This window comes from Anomaloglossus baeobatrachus, chromosome 2 (assembly GCF_048569485.1).
Source record: "Anomaloglossus baeobatrachus isolate aAnoBae1 chromosome 2, aAnoBae1.hap1, whole genome shotgun sequence".
NCBI classification, from domain to species: domain Eukaryota; kingdom Metazoa; phylum Chordata; class Amphibia; order Anura; family Aromobatidae; genus Anomaloglossus; species Anomaloglossus baeobatrachus.
In genome coordinates, this window is record NC_134354.1 from 20,416,094 (window position 1) to 20,442,828 (window position 26,735).

General features: G+C 41.6%; 1 protein-coding gene across 1 annotated transcript in view; it reads right to left on the reverse strand.

Annotated features, from left to right (window-relative positions):
- Nucleotides 1-453: 453 nt before the first annotated feature.
- LOC142281275 (beta-1,4-galactosyltransferase 4-like) overlaps nt 454-26,735 on the reverse strand; it is a 101,098-nt gene continuing 74,816 nt past the window's right edge. Inside the window, exons 4-6 of the mRNA XM_075332833.1 lie at nt 24,335-24,457; nt 15,671-15,775; nt 454-589 (exon numbers count right to left, since the gene is read on the reverse strand). Coding sequence (XP_075188948.1) covers nt 454-589; nt 15,671-15,775; nt 24,335-24,457 — 364 coding nt within the window. The remainder of the gene's footprint in view (nt 590-15,670; nt 15,776-24,334; nt 24,458-26,735) is intronic.

Below are 26,735 nucleotides of genomic sequence, written 5' to 3' on the forward strand. Positions count from 1 at the left end.
TTTTTTGTTAACAGTTATTAACCCGGGCGAAGCCGGGTAGTACAGCTAGTATATATAATATAATATATATTTCTGTGAAATGAAAACACAATATATATGTATATTTTTTTTTTTTCTTACAAGTAAAATGGTCATAAATAAGTGAGTGTGAGAACACCGGTGTAACAAAGATCTGGAATGTGACTCGCAAATCTAAATATTCCTCTTGTCGTACAAACATCCATCTAAATAAAGCTTTGATTGTTTTACAGTAAGACAGTTAAAAGGCAAGGCTCGAGAGGGCCCAGCTGTAGTGTAAACGATCCTTAACGTCGGACAGTTTTTTGTTTTTTTTTATTATTGAGGCTTTGCTCCCGCACATCATCAGTCCATTAGCAGTTGATAAATTAATGCCGTAATCCGGTAAAGTTCGCGGTGGTCCCTGGCTCCGCAGAGGTGAGATCGGTCTTTTGGCTAGTTGTGCGGTTTTCCAATATCAACAGTGATGTTGATATACAGCGGGTTATGTTCGATGGACAGCAGCTCGTAGGTGCAGGAGTTCAGTCCGTCCGTCTTCCACACCTTGGACACATTCTTGAGTAACTCCCACCTGTGAAAAAGGAAGATATTGTAAATAAATACCGAATATTACACACAGATGTAATGTTCCTGCCACCATCACTGGGGGATTAATCTGTATATGGTTCCTATTGACCTGTACCCGCCTGCTTTTCTCATCTATCCTTGTTGCTATAGGAACAAAAGACATTCATAGTATAAGAAGCTTATATGTGAGGTAATAAGATGTCGGTGGGGAGACGGATAGAGAGAGACAGACAGCGAGACAGAGACAAACGGTGAAAGAGACAGAGAAAGACCTGGAAAGAGACAGATGGGGAAAGAGACAGACAGACATTCAGACAGAGACACAGACAGGGAAGGAGGAGACAGCCAGAGAGACAGACAAAGATAGATGGGGAAAGACACAGACCTTGATAGAGACAGACGGGGAAAGCGAGATGGGAAAAGAGGCAGACTGGAAGAGAGGCAGACGGGGAAAGAGACAGACGGGAAGAGAGGCAGACGGGGAAAGAGACAGACGGGGAAAGAGACAGACGGAGCACATTACTTGTATCACGGTTACTTAGCCAAAATATGTAACTGTTAATTGGATACCACTAAATGGCACAATTTATTTGGCACTCTGCTGTATGGTACTGTTTAGAATGAATTATTTGTACACTGTATTACAGCACACCATGGTATGAAAAGGTCTCCACCAGCCAACATGCATAAATCTCCAATGAAGTAAGGTGATGATGACCTGTTTTCCACACATCTAATCATGTCTTCATTCAGAGTAAACTCATGTCCTCTTCATGTGACCTCCTCCTCTTCTGTAGCTAGTTTTCTCTGCCATCCATAACACTGTAAATCCTTTCTACCCTCTCTGTGGAGATTTGTATTAAAATTCCTCCCTGCAGTTATCTCTAAAGCCGCATTCATACTTTAATAGTCTATGGATATTTTCACACCGTACGTTAGATTTGCGGTCTAAAATATAAAACAAGGACAACAATGTTCTATTCAAGCAGTAGGACTATCTATTTTTAAAGCGTTAAGAGTTGTACAGTAGTGTGCAAAAGTTTTAAGCAGGTTCGAAAAAGAAGGCTCCAAAGTAGGATTGCTGTAAAAAATAGAATAGTTAATAGAATGGAAAATTTATGTTTTACCATCAGTACTTACATAATTATATACAGGACTTACCCATGTTATACCAGCTGTACATAAATAATTATATACAGGAGATGCCCAGATTATACCGGCTGTATATATATATATATATAAAATTATATACAGGAGATACCCAGGTTATACCAGCTGTATATATATATATATAAAATTATATACAGGAGATACCCAGGTTATACCGGCTGTATATATATAATTATATACAGGAGATACCCAGGTTATACCGGCTGTATATATATAATTATATACAGGAGATGCCCAGATTATACCAGCTATATATATATATATATATATATATATATATATATATATATATATATATATATATATATATATAATTATATACAGGAGATACCCAGGTTATACCAGCTGTACATATATAATTATATATAAGAGATACCCAGGTTATACCAGCTGTACATATATAATTATATACAGGAGATGCCCAGGTTATACCAGCTGTACATATATAATTATATACAGGAGATCCCCAGGTTATACCAGCTGTACATATATAATTATATACAGGAGATGCCCAGGTTATACCGGCTGTACATATATAATTATATACAGGAGATGCCCAGGTTATACCGGCTGTACATATATAATTATATACAGGAGATACCCAGGTTATACCGGCTGTACATATATAATTATATACAGGAGATGCCCAGGTTATACCGGCTGTACATATATAATTATATACAGGAGATGTCCAGGTTATACCGGCTGTACATATATAATTATATACAGGTAATGTCCAGGTTATACCAGCTGTACATATATAATTATATACAGGAAATACCCAGGTTATACCAGCTGTACATATATAGTTATGATTCAATAATTTTTATTAGGTTTTCAAAGTTTATACATAAAACAGTTCTAACAAAAACAATAAAACAGAATGTGCTGTATAGCATTACTTGATGCTATATCAAACAAATAATATAGACATATGCAAAAGGAGAAACAAAACAAATAACATTGGTAAAAACTATGACATACAGTCGGATTAAGTATTTACAAAGTATGATTTTCAAATAATATGTCAGGAGATAGATGTAGACAAACAATTTTCTTATTAAACTAATTGAATAAGTATCATGTATTACGTTTATACCAGAATTAGAACTAGATTAGGTTTAAAATTGTATGTATTGTTGTTATATAATTATACACAGGAGATGCCCAGGTTATACCAGCTGTACATATATAATTATATACAGGAGATGCCCAGGTTATACCAGCTGTACATATATAATTATATACAGGAGATGTCCAGGTTATACCAGCTGTACATATATAATTATATACAGGAGATGCACAGGTTATAGCAGCTGTACATATATAATTATATACAGGAGATGCCCAGGTTATACCAGCTGTACATATATAATTATATACAGGAGATGTCCAGGTTATACCAGCTGTACATATATAATTATATACAGGAGATGCACAGGTTATAGCAGCTGTACATATATAATTATATACAGGAGATGCCCAGGTTATACCAGCTGTACATATATAATTATACACAGGAGATGCCCAGGTTATACCGGCTGTATATATATAATTATATACAGGAGATGCCCGGGTTATACCAGCTGTACAGTTCCTACAAGTAGTATTCAACCCCCTGCAGATTTAGCAGGTTTACACATTCGGAGGTAACTTTCCATTGTGACATTTGGACTGTAGATCAGCCTGGAAGTGTGAAATGCAGCAAAAAAGAATGTTATTTCTTTTTTTATTTTTTTTTTTTTAAATTGTGAAAAGTTTATTCAGAGGGTCATTTATTATTCAACCCCTCAAACCACAAGAATTCAGTTTGGTTCCCCTAAAGTATTAAGAAGTATTTCAGGCACAAAGAACAATGAGCTTCACATGTTTGGATTAATTATCTCTTTTTCCAGCCTTTTCTGACTAATTAAGACCCTCCCCAAACTTGTGAACAGCACTCATACTTGGTCAACATGGGAAAGACAAAGGAGCATTCCAAGGCCATCAGAGACGAGATCGTGGAGGGTCACAAGGCTGGCAAGGGGTACAAAACCCTTTCCAAGGAGTTGGGCCTACCTGTCTCCACTGTTGGGAGCATCATCCGGAAGTGGAAGGCTTATGGAACTACTGTTAGCCTTCCACGGCCTGGACAGCCTTTGAAAGTTTCCTCCCGTGCCAAGGCCAGGCTTGTCCGAAGAGTCAAGGCTAACCCAAGGACAACAAGGAAGGAGCTCCGGGAAGATCTCATGGCAGTGGGGACATTGGTTTCAGTCAATACCATAAGTAACGTACTCCACCGCAATGGTCTCCGTTCCAGACGAGCCCGTAAGGTACCTTTACTTTCAAAGCGTCATGTCAAGGCTCGTCTACAGTTTGCTTATGATCACTTGGAGGACTCTGAGACAGACTGGTTCAAGGTTCTCTGGTCTGATGAGACCAAGATCGAGATCTTTGGTGCCAACTACACACGTGACGTTTGGAGACTGGATGGCACTGCATACGACCCCAAGAATACCATCCCTACAGTCAAGCATGGTGGTGGCAGCATCATGCTGTGGGGCTGTTTCTCAGCCAAGGGGCCTGGCCATCTGGTCCACATCAATGGGAAGATGGATAGCACGGTTTACCTGGAGATTTTGGCCAAGAACCTCCGCTCCTCCATCAAGGATCTTAAGATGGGTCATCATTTCATCTTCCAACAAGACAACTACCCAAAGCACACAGCCAAGAAAACCAAGGCCTGGTTCAAGAGGGAAAAAATCAAGGTGTTGCAGTGGCCTAGTCAGTCTCCTGACCTTAACCCAATTGAAAACTTGTGGAAGGAGCTCAAGATTAAAGTTCACATGAGACACCCAAAGAACCTAGATAACTTGGAGAAGATCTGCATGGAGGAGTGGGCCAAGATAACTCCAGAGACCTGTGCCGGCCTGATCAGGTCTTATAAAAGACGATTATTAGCTGTAATTGCAAACAAGGGTTATTCCACAAAATATTAAACCTAGGGGTTGAATAATAATTGACCCACACTTTTATGTTGAAAATGTATTAAAATTTAACTGAGCAACATAACTTGTTGGTTTGTAAGATTTATGCATCTGTTAATAAATCCTGCTCTTGTTTGAAGTTTGCAGGCTCTAACTTATTTGCATCTTATCAAACCTGCTAAATCTGCAGGGGGGTGAATACTACTTGTAGGCACTGTACATATATAATTATATACAGGAGATGCCCAGGTTATATCAGCTGTATATATATAATTATATACAGGAGATGCCCAGGTTATACCAGCTGTACATATATAATTATATACAGGAGATGCCCAGGTTATACCAGCTGTACATATATAATTATATACAGGAGATGCCCGGGTTATACCGGCTGTACATAAATAATTATATACAGGAGATACCCAGGTTATATCAGCTGTATATATATAATTATATACAGGAGATGCCCAGGTTATACCAGCTGTACATATATAATTATACACAGGAGATGCCCAGGTTATATCAGCTGCATATATAGATAATTATATACAGGAGATACCAGGTTATACCAGCTGTAGATATATAATTATATACAGGAGATGCCCAGGTTATACCGGCTGTACATATATAATTATATACAGGAGATGCCCGGGTTATACCAGCTGTACATATATAACTATATACAGGAGATACCAGGTTATACCAGCTGTACATATATAATTATATACAGGAGATGCCCAGGTTATACCAGCTGTACATATATAATTATATACAGAGGATGCCCAGGTTATACCAGCTGTACATATATAATTATAGGAGATGCCCAGGTTTTACCAGCTGTACATATATAATTATATACAGGAGATGCCCAGGTTATACCGGCTGTACATATATAATTATATACAGGAGATGCCCAGGTTATACCGGCTGTACATATATAATTATATACAGGAGATGCCCGGGTTATACCAGCTGTACATATATAACTATATACAGGAGATACCAGGTTATACCAGCTGTACATATATAATTATATACAGGAGATGCCCAGGTTATACCAGCTGTACATATATAATTATATACAGAGGATGCCCAGGTTATACCAGCTGTACATATATAATTATAGGAGATGCCCAGGTTTTACCAGCTGTACATATATAATTATATACAGGAGATGCCCAGGTTATACCAGCTGTACATATATAATTATGTACAGGAGATACCCAGGTTATACCAGCTATACATATATAATTATATACAGGAGATGCTCAGGTTATACCAGCTGTACATATATAATTATATAGATACCCAGCTTATACCAGCTGTACATATTGTGAGAGAATATAAGCCATTTTGTATTCTATCGAAACCATCTTGTCTTATAACTGAATGTCATAGGGCTCAGCTAACACTGATAGGCGGGGAGGTTTCAAATTTCTACAGACATCCCTACAGCTCTCAAAGGTGCATAGTAATTTCTTTGTTTGAGGTACTATATAAGCTGGTCAAATGATGTAATAAAGTAGAAACTTTCAGTACACCATAGATGGTGTGTGCTGCATTGATTTCTCCAAGTGCTTGTAAAACAAATCTTATTAATTTGGAGTTCCAAAGGCATAGAAGCAGAGTATTTTGCTCACAGTATACTTATATGCATGAGATATCTAGGTTATACCGGCTGTACATATATAATTATATACAGGAGATGCCCAGGTTATACCGGCTGTACATATATAATTATATACAGGAGATGCCCAGGTTATACCGGCTGTACATATATAATTATATACAGGAGATGCCCAGGTTATACCAGCTATACATATATAATTATATACAGGAGATGCCCAGGTTATACCGGCTGTACATATATAATTATATACAGGAGATGCCCAGGTTATACCGGCTGTACATATATAATTATATACAGGAGATACCCAGGTTATAGCAGCTGTACATATATAATTATATACAGGAGATGCCCAGGTTATACCAGCTATACATATATAATTATATACAGGAGATGCCCAGGTTATACCAGCTGTACATATATAATTATATACAGGAGATGCCCAGGTTATACCAGCTGTACATATATAATTATATACAGGAGATGCCCAGGTTATACCTGCTATACATATATAATTATATACAGGAGATGCCCAGGTTATACCAGCTGTACATATATAATTATATACAGGAGATGCCCAGGTTATACCAGCTATATATATATAATTATATACAGGAGATGCCCAGGTTATACCAGCTGTACATATATAATTATATACAGGAGATGCCCAGGTTATACCAGCTGTACATATATAATTATATACAGGAGATGTCCAGGTTATACCGGCTGTACATATATAATTATATACAGGAGATGCCCGGGTTATACCAGCTGTACATATATAATTATATACAGGAGATGCCCAGGTTATACCAGCTATACATATATAATTATATACAGGAGATGCCCAGGTTATACCAGCTGTACATATATAATTATATACAGGAGATGTCCAGGTTATACCAGCTGTACATATATAATTATATACAGGAGATGCCCGGGTTATACCAGCTGTACATATATAATTATATACAGGAGATGCCCAGGTTATACCAGCTATACATATATAATTATATACAGGAGATGCCCAGGTTATACCGGCTGTACATATATAATTATATACAGGAGATGCCCAGGTTATACCGGCTGTACATATATAATTATATACAGGAGGTGCCCAGGTTATACCGGCTGTACATATATAATTATATACAGGAGATGCCCAGGTTATACCGGCTGTACATATATAATTATATACAGGAGATACCCAGGTTATAGCAGCTGTACATATATAATTACATACAGGAAATACCCAGGTTATACCAGCTATACATATATAATTATATACAGGAGATGCCCAGGTTATACCGGCTGTACATATATAATTATATACAGGAGATGCCCAGGTTATACCGGCTGTACATATATAATTATATACAGGAGATGCCCAGGTTATACCGGCTGTACATATATAATTATATACAGGAGATACCCAGGTTATAGCAGCTGTACATATATAATTACATACAGGAAATACCCAGGTTATACCAGCTATACATATATAATTATATACAGGAAATACCCAGGTTATACCAGCTGTACATATATAGTTATGATTCAATAATTTTTATTAGGTTTTCAAAGTTTATACATAAAACAGTTCTAACAAAAACAATAAAACAGAATGTGCTGTATAGCATTACTTGATGCTATATCAAACAAATAATATAGACATATGCAAAAGGAGAAACAAAACAAATAACATTGGTAAAAACTATGACATACAGTCGGATTAAGTATTTACAAAGTATGATTTTCAAATAATATGTCAGGAGATAGATGTAGACAAACAATTTTCTTATTAAACTAATTGAATAAGTATCATGTATTACGTTTATACCAGAATTAGAACTAGATTAGGTTTAAAATTGTATGTATTGTTGTTATATAATTATACACAGGAGATGCCCAGGTTATACCAGCTGTACATATATAATTATATACAGGAGATGTCCAGGTTATACCAGCTGTACATATATAATTATATACAGGAGATGCCCAGGTTATACCAGCTGTACATATATAATTATATACAGGAGATGTCCAGGTTATACCAGCTGTACATATATAATTATATACAGGAGATGCCCAGGTTATACCAGCTGTACATATAACCTGGGCATCTCCTGTATATAATTATATATGTACAGCTGGTATAACCTGGGCATCTCCTGTATATAATTATATATGTACAGCCGGTATAACCTGGGCATCTCCTGTATATAATTATACATGTACAGCTGGTATAACCTGGGTATCTCCTGTATATAATTATATATGTACAGCTGCTATAACCTGGGCATCTCCTGTATATAATTATACATGTACAGCTGGTATAACCTGGGCATCTCCTGTATATAATTATATATATACAGCTGATATAACCTGGGCATCTCCTGTATATAATTATATATCAGCTGTATATATATATATAATTATATACAGGAGATGCCCAGGTTATATCAGCTGTATATATATAATTATATACAGGAGATACCCAGGTTATACCAGCTGTACATGTATAATTATATACAGGAGATGCCCAGGTTATACCAGCTGTACATATATAATTATATACAGGAGATACCCAGGTTATACCAGCTGTACATGTATAATTATATACAGGAGATTCCCAGGTTATACCGGCTGCTCATATATAATTATATACAGGAGATGCCAAGGTTATACCGGCTGTACATATATAATTATATACAGAGGATACCCAGGTTATACCAGCTGTACATATATAATTATACACAGGAGATGCCCAGGTTATACCAGCTGTACATATATAATTATATACAGGAGATGTCCAGGTTATACCAGCTGTACATATATAATTATATAGATACCCAGCTTATACCAGCTGTACATATTGTGAGAGAATATAAGCCATTTTGTATTCTATCGAAACCATCTTGTCTTATAACTGAATGTCATAGGGCTCAGCTAACACTGATAGGCGGGGAGGTTTCACATTTCTACAGACATCCCTACAGCTCTCAATGGTGCATAGTAATTTCTTTGTTTGAGGTACTATATAAGCTGGTCAAATGATGTAATAAAGTAGAAACTTTCAGTACACCATAGATGGTGTGTGCTGCATTGATTTCTCCAAGTGCTTGTAAAACAAATCTTATTAATTTGGAGTTCCAAAGGCATAGAAGCAGAGTATTTTGCTCACAGTATACTTATATGCATGAGATATCTAGGTTATACCAGCTGTACATATATAATTATATACAGGAGATACCCAGGTTATACCAGCTGTACATATATAATTATATACAGGAGATGCCCAGGTTATACCAGCTGTACATATATAATTATATACAGGAGATGCCCAGGTTATACCAGCTGTACATATATAATTATATACAGGAGATACCCAGGTTATACCAGCTGTACATATATAATTATATACAGGAGATGCCCACATTATACCAGCCGTACTTATAAAATTATATATAGATGATTCCATGGTTATAGCAGCAGTGCCTTGAAAAAGTATTCATATCCCGTTAACGTTTCCACATTTTTTCAAGTTACACCCACAAACTTAACCCCTTCACGACCTTGGACGGATCTATCCGTCCAGGATCGTGTCCCGTTAAGCCCCGCCCCCTGCCGCGGGCAGGCGGCGTGGATCGGCACACATATCAGCTGTTTTCAACAGCTGACATGTGTGCCTGCTAGCCGCGGGTGGAATCGCTTCCACCCGCGGCCATTAACCCCTTAAATCTTGCTGCCAAAGTCTGGCAGCAAGATTTAAATGCGCGCGGCCATGTTTGTTACTTACCGCCGCCCCCACCGGAAGTCACGTGTGTTATCACGTGACTATCGGTGGTTGCCATCGTAGCACAGGGTCATGTGATGACGCCTGCTGCTATGATCTTTCACTTTCATTTTCCCTCGGCCGAGAGCAGAGGGAAAACCAAAGTGAGTGAATCTGCTGATTACAGCGGTATTGCTGTGATCAGCAGATAGCGATCAGCGATCGGATTGCTGATTGCTATAGCCCCCTAGGGGGACTAGTAAAATTAAAAAAAAAAGTAAAAAAAAAAGTTTTAAAAAATAAAAAAAAAAACAAAAAACCTAAAAGTTCAAATCACCCCCCTTTCCCCCCATTGAAAATTAAAGGGTTAAAAAATAAATAAATATACACATATTTGGTATTGCCGCGTTCAGAAATGCCCGATCTATCAAAATATAAAATCAATTATTCTGATTGGTAAACAGCGTAGTGGCAAAAAAATTCCAAACGCCAAAATTACGTTTTTTGGTCGCCGCAAGTTTTGCGCAAAATGCAATAACAGGCGATCAAAACGTAGCATCTGCGCAAAAATGGTACCATTATAAACGTCAGCTCGAGACGCAAAAAATAAGCCATCACTGAGCCATAGATCCCAAAAAATAAGAACTCTACGTGTTTCGGAAAATGGCGCAAAACGTGCGCCAATTTTATTGGACAAACTTGTGAATTTTTTTTAACCCCTTAGATACAAGTAAACCTATACATGTTTGGTGTCTACAAACTCGCACCGACCTGAGGCATCACACCCAGACATCAGTTTTACCATATAGTGAACACCGTGAATAAAATATCCCAAAAACTATTGTACGATCCCACTTTTTTTGCAATTTTTCCGCACTTGGAATTTTTTTGCCGTTTTCCAGTACACTATATGGTAAAACTTATGATTTCATTTAAAAGTACAACTCGTCCCGCAAAAAACAAGCCCTCATATGGCAAGATTGACGGAATAATAAAAACGTTACGGCTCTTGGAAGAAAAGGAGCAAAAAACAAAAACGCAAAAACGGAAAGTGCCCGGGGGCTGAAGGGGTTAAAGAGGTGGTCCACTGCAAAGCATAGTGGCCACATCAATTTAAGGCAGGGAAAGAAGGCTTTTTCTAAATACCTTCTTTTTCCAATTTAGCCTGTGAGCGGCACTATTACTGTCCGCTCATCCCCATCACGTGACCCTGGCTGCCGTGGCCTCTGATGTCACGTCACCTTCCGGAATTGGAAGTTGACTCGACCTCACCAAGGCGGGACCAAGTCTCCCTGAGTGACTGGGTTGTGGGCGGAGTTTCATCGCACGTTACAGCTCAGCATGTCGCGCTCTCACCGTTACCACTTAACAGAGCACGGCAAGCGCACGAGATGCTGTGATGCGGGATGAAACTCCGCCCACAGCCCAGTCAATCAGGGAGACCGGGTCCTGTAAACTCACATGACATCACCGGACATCACAGGCCGCAGCAGCCCGGGTCACTTGGTCGGGACTGAGCGGACAGCGATCATGCCGCTCACCGGCTGTATTGGAAAAAGAAGGTATTTAGAAAAAGCCTTCTTTCCCAGCCTTAAATCGATGTGGCCACTATGCTTCGGAGAGAACCACCTCTTTATATGTATTTTGGGGGATTTTGAGTGATACTAACACTAAGTACAAGTAATTGTAAGGTGTAAATGAAATGATACATGGTTTTCTAAATATTTGAAAAATCAAAATATAAATCTGTGATGCAATTGTATTCATCCCCCTTTAGTGTGATACCCCTAAATAAAATCAGTGACTAATCGCCTGCAGAAGTCACTGATTAGTACACTAACGTCATCTGTGTGTAATTTATTCTTAGTAAAATTACAGCTTTTCTGTGAAGGCCTAAGAGGTTAGTGTGAGAACATTAGTGATCAAAGTAATAAACAGAAGCGATTCCGCACTGAACCATGCAATACCTTACACCGAACACCTTGGAACAGCCTCAGTCCTCCTTTTAGAAGAAATGGAAATGGGTGCACGTGGACGAGGAGAGGAGATATCCAGAACAGAAGTCCATAAAGTAGAAAACCACGGCATACACCATCCAAGATCCAGAAAGTGCTTTTATTCCATATAACGTGCAGGTAAAATAGAGGGAAGGAAAGAGCCGGGTGCAGGCCATCCAAGGACGACGGCCGTTTCGCACCTTCCAAGGTGCGAAACGGCCGTGGTGTATGCCGTGGTTGTCTACTTTATGGACTTCTATCAGGGATCAAACAGCATCATGAAAACTAAGGAACCCACCAGACAGGTCAGGGATAAAGAGGAGGAGAGGAAAGCAGGGTTACATTATAAAAGGCTCTGTACAATCTATCATCCACAACTGCAAACAAACCAAGACATGGCAACCACCAAAACTGACATCCCAAGAAGCAGAGCACTAATTAGAGGAGCATCCGAGAGGCCCATGGTCACTCTGGAGGAGCTTAAACCAATGTTAGCAATGTCTGAGTACAATAGTTATAGCATAAAGAATGTTAAGCAACAGATGTCATGTACTTTAAAAAGGACTAATGTATATAGTTCTGCACTATGCGCTTTGAAGGAATCATATAAAAATAATGCAATTGAACCATTTGTAGAGAGATTTAAAATAATTTTATTACATGGTTACAAAAGTTAAGTATGTCAATTAGCCAGTAGATGGCACCACAACACAAGACTGGGGAATTAGATATGCTCTATATATTAAATCTGAATGAGGATCAAGTAACAAGTACAAAGTATAAGAAGGATAGACCATCTACTAAAAAATACAGTCGGCAAAGTCTAGGTGATCAGTAATAAATAGCATGCTACCCTTGTTAGGATGTGGTGCCAGTTCCCCAATGCGCGTTATTTTTTTATCACAGCTCAGGTGGGAGAATCTGTCCACAGGACGACTATTAGTCGTAGACGCTACAAATCTGGCCTTTATGGAAGAGTTGCAAAAACAAAAGCATTTTTGAAAGCAAACCATAAGAAGTCCCATTTGCATTTTTCTAAAAACCGCGGTAGGGGAAACGGTGAGCATGTGGAAGAAGGTGCTCTTGCCAGATGAAATCAAATGAGAACTTTTGGGGCTAAATACAAAACGCTATGTGTGGCGGAAAACTAACACTGCACATTACCCTGAAAACACCATCCCCAACGGCATACATGGTGGTGACAGAATCCTGCTGTGAGGATGCTTTTCTTCAGCAGGGGCAGGGAAGTTTGTCAGTGTTGATGGGGAGATGGATGGAGCTAAATAAAGGGAAGTCCTGGAGGGGAACTTGTTAAAGGATGAAAAAGACCTAAGACTGGGGCATAGGTTCACCTTCCAGCAGAATGACACTACACATCCTGCCAGAGCTGAAATGGATGGTTTAGATCTGGGGTCTCAAACACATGGGCCACAAGCTGCATGCGGCCCCCTAAGGCTACTTCTTGCGGCCCTCAGGCCCATGGCTCCCATGACATCAGGGCCAGTGATGGGGTTGCTGCTGAAAGCGCTTTATCTCATTTGAATGAATTGTCGGCATCATGCAGGGAAGGTCTCTGCAGCTACACCAATGGCAGCCGCCAGACAATCTGAGGCCAGCAGCTGACGTCATAAACCGTCAGCTGCTGACCTCTGATTGACCGTCAGCTGCCATTGGTACAGCTGCAGAGACCTTGTCTGCGTGGCGCCGGCAATTCATTGAACTGAGATGAAGCTCTTTCAGCGGTGCCCCCTTCTGCAGGCCACGATCGTTATGGGAAGGACAGGTAAAAATAATCACCCCCTCTATGTGTATTTGAAGAATGGCATATTAGGGGAAATTTACACAGGATGAGACATTGCTAAAAGAAGGGGGCTAGGAAAGGGGACATTACTACAAGAAGAGTATCATCATGGACACATTACTACAAGGGGACAAGGAGGGGCACATTACTACTGGATGGGGACAAGAATGGGCACATTACTACAGGATGGGGACAAGGATGGGCACATTATTACAGGATGGGGACAAAGATGTGCACATTATTGCAAGATGGGGACAAGGATGGGCACATTACTACAGGATGGGGACAAGGATGTGCACATTATTGCAAGATGGGGACAAGGATGGGCACATTACTACAGGATGGGGACCAGGATGGACACACTATTACATGATGGTGACAAGAATGGGCAATATTACTACAGGATGGGGACAATAATAGGCACTACTACATGGTGGGCACCAGGATGGCCGGACACATTACTACCGGATGGGGACCTGGATGGGCACATTACTACAGGATGGAGTCTAGGATGGGCATATTACTACAGGATGGAGTCCAGGATGGGCATATTACTACAGGATGGAGTCCAGGATGGGCATATTACTGCAGGATGGGGACAAGGATGGGCACATTACTGCAGGTTGGGGACATTACTACAAGATGGGGACGGAGATGGGGACATTACTACAGGATGAGGACCATGATGGGGACATTACTACAAGATTAGGACCAGGATGGGCATATTATTACAGGATGGGGACCAGGATGGGCACATTACTACAATATTGTGACAATAATGGGGGACATTACCACAAGATGGGACCAGGATGGGGCTCATTACTACAAGATGTTGGCCAAAATTACTATATGGTGCCAAGACTGCGTGCACACGTGTGCATGTTTCATGCATGCGTTTCCGCAGCGTTTTAAATTGCTGCGTAAACGCATGCGTTCTGCGTCCCCAGCAAAGACGCCGAATTTTGCAAAATCCATGCGTACGTTGCGTTTTAGAATGCAGCGTTTTGGATGCTGATATTTTTTGCCAGAACGCTGCCTTCTAAAAAGAAATATGACACTTCTTTTGTGCGTTTTGGATGCTTTTCCCACTCTGTCTATGGCAGAGCAAGCATCCAGAACGCATGAATTCTGCATCCATTCTGCAAACAAAACGCAGCTTTTCAGCTGCGGTTTGGAACGCACATGCGGTGGCAAAACGCTGCGGAATATTTGTCATGGCAGAACGCAGACGTGCGCACATAGCCTTATTGTAAAACTATAATTTACAAGAAGGGGATACAATGTAAAAAAAAAAAAGTGATCCTAAAATGTACAGGAAAAAAATGGTATCACTAAAAATTGGTGTTCACAGATGGCTCTACCCAATCTCACAGAGTTAGACCTCGTGCAAAAAAGAAGCGGCAAAAATATAATTTTCTAGGTGGGCTGAACACAAAGGAATGTCACAATTTTCAGATTAATATTTTTGAAATATTTAGAAATCAATGTATCATTTCCTTTACACTTCAGAATACTGGCTACATTGTGCTGGTATATCACATAAAATCATTTTAGATTACTTTTACGTTTTTGGGTGTAATGTGAAAAAATTTGAAAAACTTCACGGGGTATGAATACTTTTTTCAAGGCACTGTCATTTATGTGAAGAGGATCCCCAAGTTATTCTAGCTGTATCTATATATAATAATATAGAGAAAATAGATAATACCAAATGTATATAAGAAGATATATAACTGAGGAACTCACCTTTTCTCGTTCTTCTCATTCCCTACGTCTCTGGTATGAGAAATCATAGTGTATCTGGCTACTTCTCGAGCAGGACGAACCACCGTCATATTTCCTAATTGCACCCTGGAATGACGTAAGTAGATGCATGAGCAGAGGAATGTTAAATGGTATTATATATGACAACACTATCTTAGTAAATATGACCTTACATATATGTGGCAGTATTATAGTAATAAAAAGCTTGTACAAAGCAGTAGTATTACAATATATTCTTCTACATTAAAGCAGTATTATAGTAGTTATATTCTTGTACATAGGGGCAGTATTATAGTAGTTATATTCTTGTACATAGGGGGCAGTATTATAGTAGTTATATTCTTCTACATTAAAGCAGTATTATAGTAGTTATATTCTTGTACATAGGGGCAGTATTATAGTAGTTATATTCTTGTACATAGGGGGCAGTATTATAGTAGTTATATTCTTGTACATAGGGGCAGTATTATAGTAGTTATATTCTTGTACATAGGGGGCAGTATTATAGTAGTTATATTCTTGTACATAGGGGCAGTATTATAGTAGTTATATTCTTGTACATAGGGAGCAGTATTATAGTAGTTATATTATTGTACATAGAAGCAGTATTATAGTAGTTATATTCTTGTACATAGGGAGCAGGATTATAGTAGTTATATTCTTGTACATAGAGGCAGTATTATAGTAGTTATATTCTTGTACATAGGGGCAGTATTATAGTAGTTATATTCTTGTACATAGGGGCAGTATTATAGTAGTTATATTCCTGTACATAGGGGCAGTATTATAGTAGTTATATTCTTGTACATAGGGGCAGTATTATAGTCGTTATATTCTTGTACATAGGAGTAGTATTATAGTAGTTATATTCTTGTACATAGAGGCAGTATTATAATAGTTATATTCTTGTACATAGGGGCAGTATTATAGTAGTTATGTTCTTGTACATAGGGGGCAGTATTATAGTAGTTATATTCTTGTACATAGGGGGCAGTATTATAGTAGTTATATTCTTGTACATAGGGGCAGTATTATAGTAGTTATATTCTTGTACATAGGGGCAGTATTATAGTAGTTATATTCTTGTACATAGGGGGCAGTATTATAGTAGTTATATTCTTGTATATAGGGACAGTATTATAGTAGTTATATTCTTGTACATAGGGGTAGTATTATAGTAGTTATATTCTTGTACATAGGGGGAGTATTATAGTAGTTAAATTCTTGTACATAGGAGCAGTATTATAATAGTTATATTCTTGTACATAGGGGCAGTATTATAGTAATATTCTTGTACATAGGGGGCAGTATTACAGTAGTTATATTCTTGTACATAGGAGCAGTATTATAGTAGTTATATTCTTGTACAGAGGGGTAGTATTATAGTAGTTATATTCTTGTACATAGGGGCAGTATTACAGTAGTTATATTCTTGTACATAGGAGCAGTATTATAGTAGTTATATTCTTGTACAGAGGGGTAGTATTATAGTAGTTATATTCTTGTACATAGGGGCAGTATTACAGTAGTTATATTCTTGTACATAGGAGCAGTATTATAGTAGTTATATTCTTGTACAGAGGGGTAGTATTATAGTAGTTATATTCTTGTACATAGGGGCAGTATTACAGTAGTTATATTCTTGTACATAGGAGCAGTATTATAGTAGTTATATTCTTGTACAGAGGGGTAGTATTATAGTAGTTATATTCTTGTACATAGGGGCAGTATTATAGTAGTTATATTCTTGTACAGAGGGGTAGTATTATAGTAGTTATATTCTTGTACATAGGGGGCAGTATTATAGTAGTTATATTCTTGTACATAGGAGCAGTATTATAGTAGTTATATGCTTGTACATAGGGGCAGTATTATAGTAATATTCTTGTACATAGGGGCAGTATTATAGTTATATTGTTGTACATAGGGGCAGTATTATAGAAGTTATATTCTTAGTTTTGCGCAGAGGGCAGAATTACAGTAGTTATATACTTGTACATAGGGGCAGTATTATAGTAGTTATATTCTTGTACATAGGAGCAGTATTATAGTAGTTATATTCTTGTACATAGGGGCAGTATTATAGTAGTTATATTCTTGTACATAGGGGCAGTATTATAGTAGTTATATTCTTGTACATAGGAGCAGTATTATAGTAGTTATATTCTTGTACATAGGAGCAGTATTATAGTAGTTATATTCTTGTACATAGGGGCAGTATTATAGTAGTTATATTCTTGTACATAGGGGTAGTATTATAGTAGTTATATTCCTGTACATGGGGCAGTATTATAGTAGTTATATTCTTGTATATAGGAGCAGTATTATAGTAGTTATATTCTTGTACATAGGAGCAGTATTATAGTAGTTATATTCTTGTATATAGCGCCAGTATTATAGTAGTTATATGTCACGGGTATCACACTTGACAGACAGTCCTGTGGTGTCCAGCTGTAGAAGGTCGCAGAGTTTCGCTACACAAACTGCTCAAAGGAGTTTGCTGTTTTTTTGTGGTAAAAAAGGTAATTTTATTGAAGTCTGCCCCCAGGCAAAAAGGAACATCTGGGATTCTGCTGACCCTTGGTGGCGTGGGGGTGAACCATCGGGCTGTGTATGTCTTCAACATGTAATTCTCGGTTTGTCCTAGGAGCAGACGTGGTGCTAGAGAGCAAGACTGAGAGTATTTCGGAGTTTGTGGACAGTGGAGCAGGAGTCAGTTGGGTGATTGCTTAGTTTGTAAGACTCATGGGTAGTGTTGAGCGGACCCGGATCTGAAAAATCCGGATCCGCACGGTTGGAGGTTCCGATCCGAGTCCGACCAGTACCCGGGATCCGAGGTGCACGATCCGGATCCTTTTTATTATTTCTCTCTCTCTCTCTCACTCTCACTCTCTCACTCTCTCGTCCCGGATCCGACTCCCCATTGATTTACATAGCCGCGGATTCCGGATCAGATCCAGACGTCTGCGTCAACCCGATCCGTATCCGTTGGACCCGAATTATAGCCGATCCGCTCAACTCTACTCATAGGCTTACCTGCAGTATGTTAACTAAACTCATTTCCATCTATGTCATTGACTCAGCGCCGCTTGCTCAAGGATGCCTGTCACAGATCGTACATAATATAAGACTGAGTAGGACCCCTGCAATTTGAAGTAATTTCCTGTTATGTCTTGGAGGGTCTTCTCACTCCTATTGTACTGGGTCTACCCTGGTTGGTGAAACATAATCCTGTAGTAGTTTGGCAATCCAGGGAAATTGTGAAGTGGGGAAACCACTGCCTTGATAATTGCCTCTATCTGCAATCTCTTCGGAGACCTTACTTGCATTTTTGTCTGGTTTTGAGGATGTATTTTCAGAGAGGGGGTGTCAGGATTTGTCTTTCCATCACGTATAGGACTGCCCCAATAATCTGTTTCCAGGAGCAAAACTACCTAAATTCATATTTGTATATTTTTTCTGGCCCAAAGAGACAAGCCATGAAAGATTGCATTACTGAGAGTCTGGAAAAAGGATATATCAGACCCTCTTCTTCACCCATCCCAGCGGCGTTCTTCATTAAGAAGAAAGATAGGGGTCTCCGCCTTTTTTTGGATTTTTGGGAATTGAATCAGATTACCATCCAAGTCCCACATGCCATTCCTCTGATTTTGGATCTATTCAACCAGATTGTGGGAGCTACATAGCTTTCCAAGATGGAGTTAAGCCTGCTTTACACGTTGCAATTTCGCATACGATATCGTATGTGATTTGCAACGCCCCCATCGTATGTGTGGCACGTTCAATTTGTTGACCGTGCCGCACAAACGATTAACCCCATCACACGTACTTACCCGCCATACGACCTCAATGTGGGCGGCAAACGTCCACTTCCTGGAGTGGGAGGGACGTTCGGCGTCACATCGACGTCACGTGGCAGCTGGCCAATAGCAGCGGAGGGGCGGAGATGAGCGGGACGTAAACATCCCGCCCACTTCCTTCCTTCCGCATTGTCGGCGGGAGCCGCGGACGGAGGTAAGCTGTTGTTCAATGTTCCCGGGGTATCACACACTACGATGTGTGCTGCCTCGGGTACATTGCACAACTGCACGTTCAATCTTTGAGGAATGAATGACGTGCATGCGATGAACGGATTTTCGTTCAATCGCAATTGCACAGAGGTTTTATACGCTACAATCATACTTACGATACCGGATGTGCGTCACTTACGACAAGACCCCGCCGACACATCGTAAGATTTATAGTAGCGTGTAAAGCGGCCTTTAAGTGGGGGCTTACAATCTGGTTAGAATCAGAGATGGGGATGAATGGAAAACGACTTTCAATACACCTGAGGGGCACGTCAAAAGTCTGGTCATGCCATTTAGCCTCACTAATGCCCCTGCCATTTTCCAGCATTATGTGAATGATAATTTTCACCATTTGGTGGTTTATTTAGACGATATCTCGATCTACTCACCTGATATGGAGACATATCAGGTACAGGTATTACAGATCTAACAAACTGTATGCCAAACAGGAAAAGTGTGTTTTCGCTGTCCAAGAGATGCAATGTTTGCGGTACTTGTTGTCTACTTCGGGTTTTCGGATGGATCCTGAGAAGGTCCGTGAGGTAAGTGACTGGGATCATCCAGAGAACCTGAAGGCATTGCAGCGCTTCCTATGGTTTACCAAGTTTTACCGGAAATGTATTCAGAATTATTCGGTAAATGTAAAACCTCTCACTGACAAGACAAAAAAGGGGTCTGACTTCTCTAAATGGTGGTACTCCGTCCAGCAGCCTTTTTTCTCTTTAAAGAGATGGTTTTCCACTCTACCTTTACTCATTCAGCGTGATGTTTCACAGCCTTTTATTATAGAGGTTGATGCATCTAACGTGGGGGTTGGGGCTGTGTTGACAAAAGGTCCGTCTTCTAGTGAATGTTATGGCATCTATGTGCTTTCTTTTGCAAGAAATTGTCTTCGGCCGAGAGAAACTATGATGCTGGCAATAGAGAACTCTTGCCGATTAAATTACCTTTTGAGGAATAGTGCCATTGGCTGGAGGGGGTCAGTTCATCCCATTACTGTAATCACAGACCATAAAAACCTGTCATATCTTGAGCCAAACATCCCATTCCTAGACAAGCTAGATGATATTTGTTTCTTCCCAGGTTTAACTTTACTGTCACTTACCATCCAGGGATTAAAAACATCAAAGAAGATGCACTATCCCTGAGCTTCCCTGGTGGTAGTGATCAGGTGAACGCTGTAGCCATTTTGCAGAAGGAGTTGATCGTCTCGGCCTTGTGCCCAAACCTGTAGGGGAAGGTGTTGGAGGCTCATGGGGACGTCCCAGTCTCTTCCCCTTCAGGGAGTTATTCATACAACCTAATTTGCGCTGTAAAATAATTGGGGAACATCAAAATACTGTACTTACAGGTCATCCAGGTAGTAAAACAACCTCGAGTTTCTTTTCTCATCGTTTTTGGTGGCCAAGCTTCCATCCGGATGTGGTTAACTACGTGTCTGCTTGGAGTATTTGTGCACTTTCAAAGGTAACACATACTCGGCCATCGGTATAACTTCTGCCATTGGCTATCCCGAATAAACCATGGACGGTTTATCCATTGATTTCATTACTGGCCTGCCTTTGTCTTCGGGAAAGACTATGGTTTTAGTAGTTGTGGATAGGTTCAGTAAGATGGTACATTTCATTGCGTTACTAGCACTTCCAAATGTCAATGTAGCTCAGGTGTTCATCAATGAGAGTGGAAAGCTTCATGGGGATCTTCCTATGTGGTCTCAGATCGGGGAACCCAGTTTTTTTGCAAATTTTGGAAAGCATTTTGTGCTTGTCTAGGGGTCCAGTTGTCTTTCGATTTTGCCTTTGATCAGTTGAATGGACAGACCGAGCGTATAAATCAAAATTTGGAAACTTACCTTAGGTGCTTTGTATCCAAGAACCAGAAGGATTGGGCATCTTTACCGTTGGCTGAATTTGCTTTAAACAATCATCACCAGGAGTCTACTGGCAAGTCACCATTCTTTGGTGCATACGTTTTTCATCCCCAATTTGGTACCTTTAGTGGTAGAGTGTCTTCAGGAGTCCATGAGGAGGAGCATTTTGCCTCATCGCTCTCTTCTGAATGGCAAGGGGTTCAGAGTAATTTGAAGCTGATGGGAGACAGGTACAATCATATGTCTGACAAAAAACGCTTGCCAGGTCTAGACCTAAGTGTGAATGACTATGTGTGGTTGTCTACCAGGAATATTAAGTTGAAGATCCTTCCTGGAAGCTAGGGCCTAGGTTTATTGGTCCCTATAATGTAACCGCCATCACTAACCCAGTAGCATTTCGTCTGGAGTTATCTCAGGGTCTAGGATCCACAATATGTTCCACAGTTCACTGCTCAAATAGTATGTGGTACCTTTGGAGCCGTCCCCCTTGCCAACGGCCCCATTCATGGTTGATGGTAATTTGGTATTTCAAATAGCTAAGATTGTTGATTTTCATTTTTTAGTTTGTTCCCTTCAATACTTGGTGCACTGCAGGAGTTCCGGTCCAGAAGAAAGGATGTGGGTTCAGTCATTGGATGTGAATGTGTACCGCCCCCGTGTCAGCAGCCGGGCTGCTCGGATCCGGAGGGGTCTCCGGACCCAGGGGTCGTGCGGACACTCGAATTAAAAGGGGTTATGTAAAGGGGACAATGTCTATAGTTCGTGATGCCACCCACAATGTGTGGTAAGATGAAGTACCACCACTGCTGATGGGAGTGTCCGGTGGTGATGGAGTGGGCAGCCAGGTGTTTAACCCCTCCGTGGTCAGGGGGGATGCCCCAGGACTCGGTGTTGGTGACAGGGGAGTGCCGTTGGGGAGATAAGGGTCACTGTATACTCAATCCAATAACGCAGACACGACAACTTAGTAAACCAAAGTTCTGAGTACCGCTGCCACTGGGGGAGCACGCCCTGGGTCCCGTTCCTTTCAGTGTTGCCTGTTGATCTGTGACCCTTGCCTTGGCACCTTCTTTAACTCTTAGTGGATCACTGTAGTGTAGAACTAATCATGTCCCGCTGCCCCGTATGGCTAACAGAGGGAGCTTGCTCTCAGGGTTCACGCTTGGGATTTCTTGGACTGTATCTGTGGAAAGTCCGATCCCCCTCGTTACGCTAGTACCCAGATTTTGGAGCGGGTGGAGAACGGATCTTGAAGGCTCCGTCCTCGTCGGGTGAATTGACAGGGTGCCTGAAGCAACTCCCTGCCCTAGGGTCCTTGTACCCCACTGTGTCCTGGCCCCTGCCCGGAGATGGCACAAGGCCGCCGGCTGCCCTCCTCAGCAATGCTGTGCCCCTTGTCACGATCCCCTGCGACCGGGGTTCCAGCTCCTACCAGGCCCAGACCAATGTTTTCCACCTAGTAGTTCCAAGGAGCCCAGCTCCTTACCTCCTCTCACATCAACCTCCAACGTTACACTGACCCCCACTTAACCAACACCCCAAGTGGGCGACCCTATTCCACTCAGGCTGCCTACTGTTGTGTCTGGTGGGAGTGGTGCAGAGTGTTCCTAGGATTTTACTTAGCTGTTCTTGGCAACACTGTTTGGTAGGGACCCGTAACCAAGGAGGAGTTGGGTACTGTACAGAAGGGCAGATTGCACAATACCCTGTGACGTCCTGATAGGCCAGGGCGTCACAAATGGCACCAGGTTGGTTCATTCATTTCATCCGAGTGTCCGGAAACCAATTGTAGAAAGGGGGTACTGTCACGGGTGTGTCACGCTTGACAGACAGTCCTATGGTGTCCGGCTGTAGAAGGTCGCAGCGTTTGGTTACACAAACTGCTCCCTAACATTCTCTTTTTCTCTGCTTGGGGTTAATATCTCTCCCTTTAGGACTCTGAGGATTTCCTCACTTTTCAGCTGTTAATCATCGGCACTTCCCTTTTTTGTCCTTAAATACTCTCAGCGTTTCTGGATTGTGGTGGGATATTCAGAGACTTTGCAATTATACATTGAAGAAATGTTTTCTGAAATTGTTTTTCTTCAGTAACACAATGTCATGAAGTATAAGGGGATAACTGGGGACCGGTCCCCTAGACTGGCCCTTAGGCTAGTGGGCTCAAGCTGTCCCTTATCCCAGAGGTACTTCTGATGGTGAAGAAGTCTGGACTGCCTACCTAGCCCTGCTCATGGCCAGTCCTGCTCTAATACCCCCTTTCCCCCACCCCAGGGGAGGGCTGGGACAGGAGTGGTTAAACGCACACAAATAGACAAATAGGTAAACCAAAACGCTAACTCACAGCAATAACACAGTCTCTGAGTGCAACCATTCAGGGGCGCTGGGCTACAAAAGGGACAAATACAGAGCTCCAAGCCTCCATGCTCCTAAACCTAAAACAAAAAAATGACACAAAAGCTTCCGTATCAATGTATATAACCACAACCTTTATCTTTGTGAGCATGCGCACAAATACAGCCCTGCCCTTTTTTTGTCAGGGGGACTACCCTCCTGCTTAAAGGGGCATTCCAGTGTTTTTATATACACAACTTTTTTTCTTCTGTGTTCACACATAAAACTGCATCAATAAATCCTTAGTTGTGAGAGTTGTGTGTGCGCTAATCCTTTCTATAGAGGAAGAAGACAATATAGCTCTGGAGACTTTACCTGTAGTACAAGTCATCGTCCTCACCACCCCAACCCCAGTAGTTGTTGGAATAGCCGTTCACCTTGGCAATCTGTTTCCTGGTCATTGCAGTTACACCTCCGAAGTACTCCTTATATACCGAACTGAAGGAAGAATGGATGTGGTTAGAGGGAACAATCCACTGAGTAAGAATAGGCACAAAGTTGTGAGCCTATGTTACAGTTGAACGAACTCTAATGTGCTGATACAGAGCTCCAAATCCCATTCAGAGAAGCATGATCCTGCTGCCATCATCCCCCTGAATAGGAAGAAACAGCTCTTGGTGCACATACAGGTCTAATGTATCAAAAACCTGTCCCAGGTATCACACTGTTTAATTTACCATCCATTCTTTTCCAATAGATAGTTCCTCTCCATTAATACTCTGTAAGCACTATAGGTACTGGAGCTTCCTTAGATCTCTTACCAGCATGTATTGCTCCTACCACTGTCCAACAGCTTGCTTCTCCAGAATTGAAAACCCACCTGTATAAAATTTGACATGTAAGGGGTACTTTGCACGCTGCGACATCGCAAGCTGATGCTTGCGATGCCGAGCGCGATAGTACCCGCCCCCATCACAGCAGCGATATCTTGTGATTGCTGGCGTAGCGAACATTATCGCTACTCCAGCTTCACATGCACTCACCTGCCCTGCGACGTCGCTCTGGCCGGTGAACCGCCTCCTTCCTAAAGGGGCGGGTCGTGCGGCGTCACAGCAGCGTCACATGGCAGGCGGCCAATAGGAGCAGAGGGGCAGAGATGAGCGGGATGTATACATCCCGCCCACCTCCTTCCTTCCGCATTGCAGCCGCGACGCAGGTAGGAGATGGTCCTCGCTCCAGTGGCTTCACACACAGCGATGTGTGCTGCCTGCTGGAACGAGGAACAACATTGTACCATCGCTGCACCGGCATTATGGAAATGTCCAACCCTACACCGATGATACGATAACACTTTTGCGCTTGTTAATCGTATCAAAAAGGCTTTACACACTACGATATCGACAGCGACGCCGGATGTGCCTCACTTTCGATTTGACCCCATCGCACCTGCAATATCGTAGTGTGCAAAGTACCCCTTAAGAGTACAAAAGCTGAGACAAAGACCAACCCCCACTCTTCTTCCTGTAGAGACCTGCCCCCACTTCTTGTACAGAAAGACCCACCCCCACTTCCTGTAGGAAAAAAATACACCCCTCCTTTCCTTGAGACAAATACCCGCTCCCTCATCCTGTAAATAAAGACCCAACCCCATTTCATGTAGAGCAAAACACACCCCTACTTCCTGTAGAGAGACAAATACGCACTCCTTCATCTTGTAAAGAGATAAAGACCCACCCCCATTTCCTGTAGAAGAGCAACAAAGACCTGTCCCTGTGACGCCCTGGCAAAGCCAGGTAGTCACAGAAAGAGTTAAACCTCCTTAGTACCACTTGATCCCACACTGGTACAGTGAGGCAGCCGCACCCTCCCCCCAGTGTAGTAACTAAAAGAGCAGGAAGGGAGTAGTTGGGTGGAAGGAGAGAGAGGAATGCAGACAGGGTTGTAGCCCCTGTGCTGCTGGGGAAGTGAAGCAAAGAAAAAGCAGAGTTCTTGGAGCTGAAGTGGAGAGTAGGCTCAGAGGAACCCGTAGTGGACCGGGGCAGGGTAGTGGCCCGCCAGTAGTGTGCACGGGACCCCGGACTTGTGTAAAGAGAGGACTTCCCCCGTCCGAAACTGAGAAGGTGACTCTTAGCTTGAGTGCAGGAGAGAGAGGGCCCTGCTTCTTGTACCGGGTGTGGGATCCGAACACCCCCGTACCAAAGGCCCACGGACACCGGCAAGTTCTGGTTAAGTACTAGACTCTGTGTGAGTTATTGTATCGAACAGTGAGTACAGCACCATCCCCCGGTCTGACCGAGTGCGTCGGTCCCTGCAGCCGCCATCTCCCCAGCACCAAGCCCCGGGGCATCCATCCCTACCCACGGAAGGTTAATAACATTCAGCTGCTAGCCCAACGCCCCGGGTGTGTGAAGCCCCGCAGGTGTTGTGTCAGTGCATTACCTTCAGGGACTCCACGTGGATGGAACAGTCTGGTCCCAGATACGGAACCTTCTTTTAGGATTTTCGTGACGCCACTCTCGGTATTGCGGTCAGGGTGACCGCCACTGCAGATTAAGGGGTGCCTGGGGCTGATGGTGGGTGCAGTCATTTGTAGTGGCCTCCCGAGAGTCAGGCAAGCCCCAGGACCCTGTGTAAGTGTGTGGCACCACAAGTCGCAGAATGACTCAAACACAAGCAGAATGTCTTTCAGGGGTTTTACTCACATTAGGTGGCAGAGTGAGTAACCCGGGCGTAGCTGGGATGAACCAGGCTGGAACCAGGTATCCTTCTGGCTGGC